General features: G+C 39.4%; 2 protein-coding genes across 2 annotated transcripts; both read right to left on the reverse strand.

Annotated features, from left to right (window-relative positions):
* Positions 1-1,446: 1,446 nt before the first annotated feature.
* On the reverse strand, positions 1,447-5,546 carry LOC120286295 (UPF0481 protein At3g47200-like). The gene is made up of 2 exons (XM_039300969.1): positions 5,372-5,546; positions 1,447-2,881 (listed from the first exon to the last, which is right to left on the reverse strand). The coding sequence occupies exons 1-2, from the start codon at positions 5,393-5,395 to the stop codon at positions 2,264-2,266; spliced, it is 642 nt and encodes a 213-aa protein (XP_039156903.1). The 5' UTR covers positions 5,396-5,546; the 3' UTR covers positions 1,447-2,263.
* Positions 1,591-2,172, reverse strand: LOC120287209. The gene has a single exon (XM_039299929.1). It carries the CDS (start codon positions 2,170-2,172, stop codon positions 1,591-1,593), a length of 582 nt encoding a protein of 193 aa, XP_039155863.1.
* Positions 5,547-6,310: the final 764 nt, after the last annotated feature.

A 6,310-nucleotide genomic window follows, 5' to 3' on the forward strand; every position in this document is an offset into this window, starting at 1 on the left:
GATTCATCCAAATGGAGCTTTGCTTCAACTTAGGTGAGTGATTATGAGTTGTAATTGTTCCGAATCCATTGTTGTTTATACCGTCTATTGTTTTTTCTGATTCTGTTCACCCCCCTTTCTAGCGTTTTTCTTGCTCTTTGGTTATGCTCTTACAAGAGTGAGTGCCTTTTGCCTCTTCAAGATTCCTGTGAAGAGTTTTTGGTTTTTGATTAGTATTTGATTACCCTTCAATATTGCGTTTCTTACCTTTACAAGTTGTGGTTCTTCTTCTTACATGCTCATCGGAAGAGATGGATTATATTCTGCATCGACAGCCAAAATAAATGGTCAAACACCCAATTAAAAAAACAAATGCCAAAAGTGGCAAGGGAGGAAGTGTCTTCTCAGTCGGATATGAATGAAGATTCGACTAACTCCTATGAGCATACTAATCACATGAGAAGTGCCACATGGGGTTGTTATACATGTTTCATGTACATGTTTGCTTTTACGACTTATTGAACCTGCTAACCTGTGGCTTCTAACCTGTGATGGATGTACTATCTGCTGATCATATGATGTCGTTGTGTCATTGGGTGCATTGTGCTTGTTTTGGTAGGAAGGAGAGATGTGTTGTGCAATTTGGAAAATTTTGTTACAAGGATGAATGCTTGGTGGATGTACTATATTTTGAGTCTCTATTTAGACTTTAAGCTAATTCTAGTTTTGTTATTAAATGCATGAAATCAAATGTGCAGAGAAAGGAGGTGGATAAACTTACCTCCTTGCCAATTGCATATTTTGTTGGCTGACATGAATAAATGCGCTTTAGACCATCCTAATAGGAATTATATCTGCGTTTCTGTTATTAAATGTCGGTTGATTTCTATGAGAATTTAATGTTGTTCTGATAAGGCTTCCCAAGGAACAATTGCTGTCCTCGCTTGGGGCTGTTCCAGACAAATTTATCAACAAAATAAGGCTCATGTTAAGAAGCTCATTGGTTTGCTGTTTTCTTACAGAGTAGCATGGCCTTTCTATTAATGCAAGTATAGCTGATCTGGAGACGGTCCAAAGGCTGATTTTGTATTTGGGAGTATCCATCCTGATTCAGAGGTTGCTGATAATATCATTTGGAGAACTTCTTCTGCTATCGATGTGGATTCTATCAAATCGTTCAGGGATACGAAGCTGCTGCGTGTTCTTTTTAGTTGTAGTCCAAGTTGAATTGTAACTCTTTTTTTTTTTTTTTTTTTAGGTCAAGCATGATCAGAGAACCAGCTGGATATTTTTGTGGGAAGAAGAGAATTCGTAGGGTGATCCCACCATATCTATTGTAATCATCTAAGTTGGTTGTACCTCTTCTCTCTTTTCTTTTTGAACCTTATACCAACTTTGTTGCTAATGTGCTGTTGGTTTTCTGTTGTAATCATCTAGTGCCAAATGAAGAGAGATTTGTGGACCTCATTTAAAGCAAAAATACTTTTCAATATCTTTCTTTAAGTACATTTGGTTCGTCCTCATTGGAAAACCAAGATAATACTATTGGCTATAGAACACAAGTAGATGGTCCGGGGGAAATATATGAACTGGCACTCATCACATTTAACTTTACTTTGTGTAAGGAAGAATAGAAAATACTGTTTGTGCTACTGTGAGAAAGAGCAACACAATGGCTGCGGGAACGGACAAGAAAGCCCAAGGACTATGGAAATATTCCCTCTTCAGTTTCGCGATCCAGACGTTCCACTTATTCTTGTAATGTGCATTCACATTTGGGAAGATCTCGGAGTAATAGGAATCGGATACAGCGACATGGTCACCGATCTTGTTGAACATCTGTGCAATAACCTTGTCATCGCCTAGGTAGTTCTTAACAATCCCTGCGTGGCGAAGCACCTCGACGTCCTTTGAAGAGCTTATGCGGCAATCCATGAAGGTCACGTAATCCGTGAAGTAGTTGATGTCTCTGCTTTGACGATGCTGCTCATATGCGATCAGGTTTCGAAAATTTGATTCGGTGTCATCCTCTACATACAAGACCAGTAACTCGAGTGTCCCGTTCTTGAATTTGATGTCGCTCAGTTCGCGCCCTTGCGCAGCCCTAAACCTGACTCCTGACTCCCTTAGCTCAATCGCCGAGGGCATGACTGACCTGACTACTGACTTCCTTAGCTCAATCGCCGAGGGCATGACTGGTATGCAGTTCAGCTGGGGCGTTTCAGGCAAGCCAGAAGTGTACCACGCATGATATAGATGCAGAAGATGTTCCCAGCGCCAATCGTCAAATTTCGGCTGGGGCTTTTTCGTTCACCTGGAAGTACATGATTGCGACTTTGCTGAACTCATGATGCTCGTCCTCAGTCAGGTCATATGGCTTGCTCAAGACGAAAAGTGGGAGTTGGTTCTCTAGCAGCTGTAAATCGCGCCTGATGCTATTTATAATCCCACGTCCACGCATAACCGGGTCGTCTCTGTCTGTCGGTATCATATTATTGTACTTACGGAAGAACTCAATGATGAAACAGCCATCAATGAGCATCATCGCAAGAAACTTTTCTTGGGAGAGGTTGATGGTTTCCGCATAGCAATTACGTGCCCGCTCTTCCAGTTCCCTGAGAGTCGGCATATAGCTATCAACGCTCTCCTTTCTCCTCTCAAGCAATTGCTGCAGGTATCGCAGTTTTTGCTCCTCCATGAATTTGAACTTGCCATTTTCACAGTGATAAGGGCCGATGGCTAGGATCTCTGGGTCATAGGCTTTCTCGTTGACTTTGCGCAGTTGATGACGAACCCTAAATATACTACGCTCCGACAAAGTGGGAGGCATAGTTTGAAGCATATTCTCGATGTGGATTGAGGCAGGATCTCGCACCAAGAAACGGTCATAGATGCCAGCATGCTGTATTGGTTACGACATAATTAATGTGATAATAAGCACTTAGTAAAGCAAGATGATTGTTTTACAGGTGCTTCCCTTTGATTTAGGGCAACTTACAAAAAATGCGCTCTAATGATTTATTTTAACTTTCACTTTTGGTCATCATACTATTTTTCGTGACTCATATAATTCTTAAAATTAAATTTCAAAAACTAGTAGAAAAAAAAACTAAACTTTGAATAAATTTCAGGACAAATTCGTATTTTTGTGCGAATATCGATGGACAATGCAAATTAAGCACCGTGGTTGAACACGTGGTGTCGACATTCAATACAAACAGATGGATAGCTGAGGAAAAATTACGAACCCTGTAATATTGCTCCGAGAATAAATTAACAGCTGTATGAGCTTTTTACAAGTATTTTGAGCTTCGGAGAACCCCTTTTGCTCTATGGACAAGTTTTGACTTTTGGGAAGGCAAAGCTTGGCATGGGATACTTTTTTTTTGGTCAGTGCTCCATATAATATTGCTCCGAGAATAAATTAACAGCTGTATGGCCTTTTTACTTTTGAGCTTTGGAGAACTCCCTTTTGCTCTATGGACAAGTTTTGACTTTTGGAAAGGCAAAAGAACACATGTGCCAAACTTTGCATGGGATACTTTTTTTTTTTGGGGTCAGTGCTCCTTATAATATTGCTCCAAGAACAAATTAACAGCTGTATGGGCTTTTTACTTTTGAGCTTCGAAGAACCCCTGTTTACTCTATGGATGAATTTTGACTTTTGAGAAGGCAGAAGAACAACACAAGTGCCAAACTTGGCATGTGATACTTAAGTGTCACTTTTTTTTGAAAATTAGGATATATGATTTCTAATTCTAGTGACCTTGGCCAAAAATCCTACGTGACAATTTTTTTAATAATATAACTCATCTACGTGACTCGTCGGAGAGTTGAGTCAATAAAGAAAAACCAAAACTATGTCGTTTTGCCTTTTATTTTTTTTTTCAATTTTAATATAAATGTTCATTAAATAAAATTATTTTAGAAAAACATATGAAGATTGCAAAACAACGAGGGCTCAGCCCTCGCCGCCCTTGCCAAGGAGGGTCGGCAATGATGGGGGAAGGGTTGATCAAGGTCATTGGCCAAGGCTTGACGACCCCGGCCGACCAGTGGTGAGGCCCTACAATCCCTCGCCCAGCTCTAGGGCGAGGGTCGCGACCCTTCCCTAGATCCGACAAGACCCCCCCAGCTAGTGCTGGCTCTTGGCCTATTAAGCGAGGGTCGGTGACCCTCGTCAGATCTAGGGGAGGGTTGCAACCCTCCTCCCGGATCTGGGCTAGGGCCCCACGACCTTGATTGACTCTACCCCCACCATATCTGGCCCTTCGGGTGATAGTGATGAGGCGGCGGCGAGGGCTTGCATAGCCCTCGCCGTTTGCAATCCTCTATTTTTATTTTTTATTTTTAAAAATTTTCAGTTTTAAATTTAAGTTAAGTAATATTTATATTAAAAATCAAATGCGAGGGAAAATGACATCATTTCAGCTTACTAGCCACGTTAGCATGCAAAATAACATCATTTTTTGCTTATTTAGCCACGTCATCATTTTTCACTTGTCGTATAAAAAAAAATGCTACGTTAGCATTTTGACTGGATTTGCTCACCGTTAACACTTGACTAATCCATTTTATTTCGATTTTGACACTTAAATATATATTTCTTAACTTTTGATACTTAAGTGTCTTCCCAGACTAAATTTTGGCATTCTAAGGATCAAGTTCTCCTTTTAAGAATTTGAGTCCCAAAATTTTCTCTCTCCAACCACCAAGGAAGGACAACCTTTTAGACACTAAAATGTGAATTTTAAAACTAATTGGGGTGTTCTTATTGTGAGCTGCTTACCATCGATGTTGAAGGCGTAAGAACCACGCTGAATAGTTTTAAACTACATAAGAAGAATAATTGGAATGAAATTCAACCAAGATAAAATACAGAAATGTTATTAAACGCGATGGGAACTGAGGATTTGAGGTTAGAGAAGGTAAGACAAGCTTCTAGCTAACTAACATATAAATGATTGCTTTTTAAAAAAATTAATTTCTACCTAAGAATATAAGGAATTTTTTTACCTAGGGGAGGCAAGGTTGCCAGTGGCCTGGTACTACTGATTAAATGGTAGACATAAGTTTAGAAATTATTTGTGTGATTAACCCTCTCTAGAAGGATGAAAGCAATCGGTAACTGAACCAAGAGAAGACAAAATTGATGCTTGAGTGACTGTCTAGCTGAGACACGTTAGTTAACGTAATTTCGGCGCCCTGAATTAGATCGAACGTGTATGATTTAATTTTAAGTGCTTGCCAGAATCATGTTAAATTAATGGACCATAACTCAGAATTGAAAGAAATGGTCTCATCCTTCAACATAATATTTTCTTTTTTTCTCAGTGTGAATAATCACAACAGTCAAGGATCAGAAAAGGGAAGGGAAATTCGCAGGACTTACTTGATTAATTTGGTGGTTGCTCATTCTTCTCGCCAAGCTAGACCAACTACTATCACGCAGTATCCAGTTCTTCTCTTTTTTCTGCGATAAAACATGCGATCGTACATGGCGAGAGCGAGAGAGAAGAGGGCGACGATGCTAACAGATGTTGAGGCCAACGATGGAGGAAGAATCAGCAGGTTGGATGCGTGATAACATGCGATCGTACATGGCGAGAGGGAGAGAATAAGAAACCTTGCGTTGTCGCGTAGAGATGCATTTCGGCTTGGGCTTTTCGAGCCCGGATTTCCGAAGCCCGAGAGGCTCATCCTCGTCAGCCATTTAATTAAACAGATGCTAATTAAATAATCCTTTGTTCAAATATTATTGTAATTTACAATTCCCTAGCATGAAATTACTACTATCACCTTGAGGTAAAATGAGACTAACGCATACACCAACCATTTATAAAAAATTCAAACACATTTTTCTTTGGTCCATCGACCTTGGTCGTCAGTACGTCCGACGGTAGAGGGTACTACAATGAAGAACTATGAAGTCATCCACAAGTTGCATTATACTATGTGAAAACGGACCATTTCACAAAATTTCACAGAATTTGTGGAAAGAGTCCTACATTCTACCTTCTAGCTAGAAAATAATAGTCTTCACGATGGAGGCAACTTGAACAATTGTGATAAATGCATATATAAAGATGCTTGCCAAATTCTCTAGATTGGTGCGGTTAAAAATTGTGTTAAGAGATTATCAAGTTGCATATTTAGATTTCATGGACTATATGTAAACTATTCTTTGTATTCTAATAAACTGTGAGAAATATATGATCACATTTATTTTTGCTTTGTGTAAGAAAGAATAGTAAATACTATTTGCCCTATTATGAGAAGGAACATTTATTTTTGCCTGTTGTGCAGGTGCGTACATATGAAAGATTATAAT

The sequence above is a fragment of the Eucalyptus grandis genome, chromosome 8 (assembly GCF_016545825.1).
Source record: "Eucalyptus grandis isolate ANBG69807.140 chromosome 8, ASM1654582v1, whole genome shotgun sequence".
Lineage (NCBI taxonomy): Eukaryota > Viridiplantae > Streptophyta > Magnoliopsida > Myrtales > Myrtaceae > Eucalyptus > Eucalyptus grandis.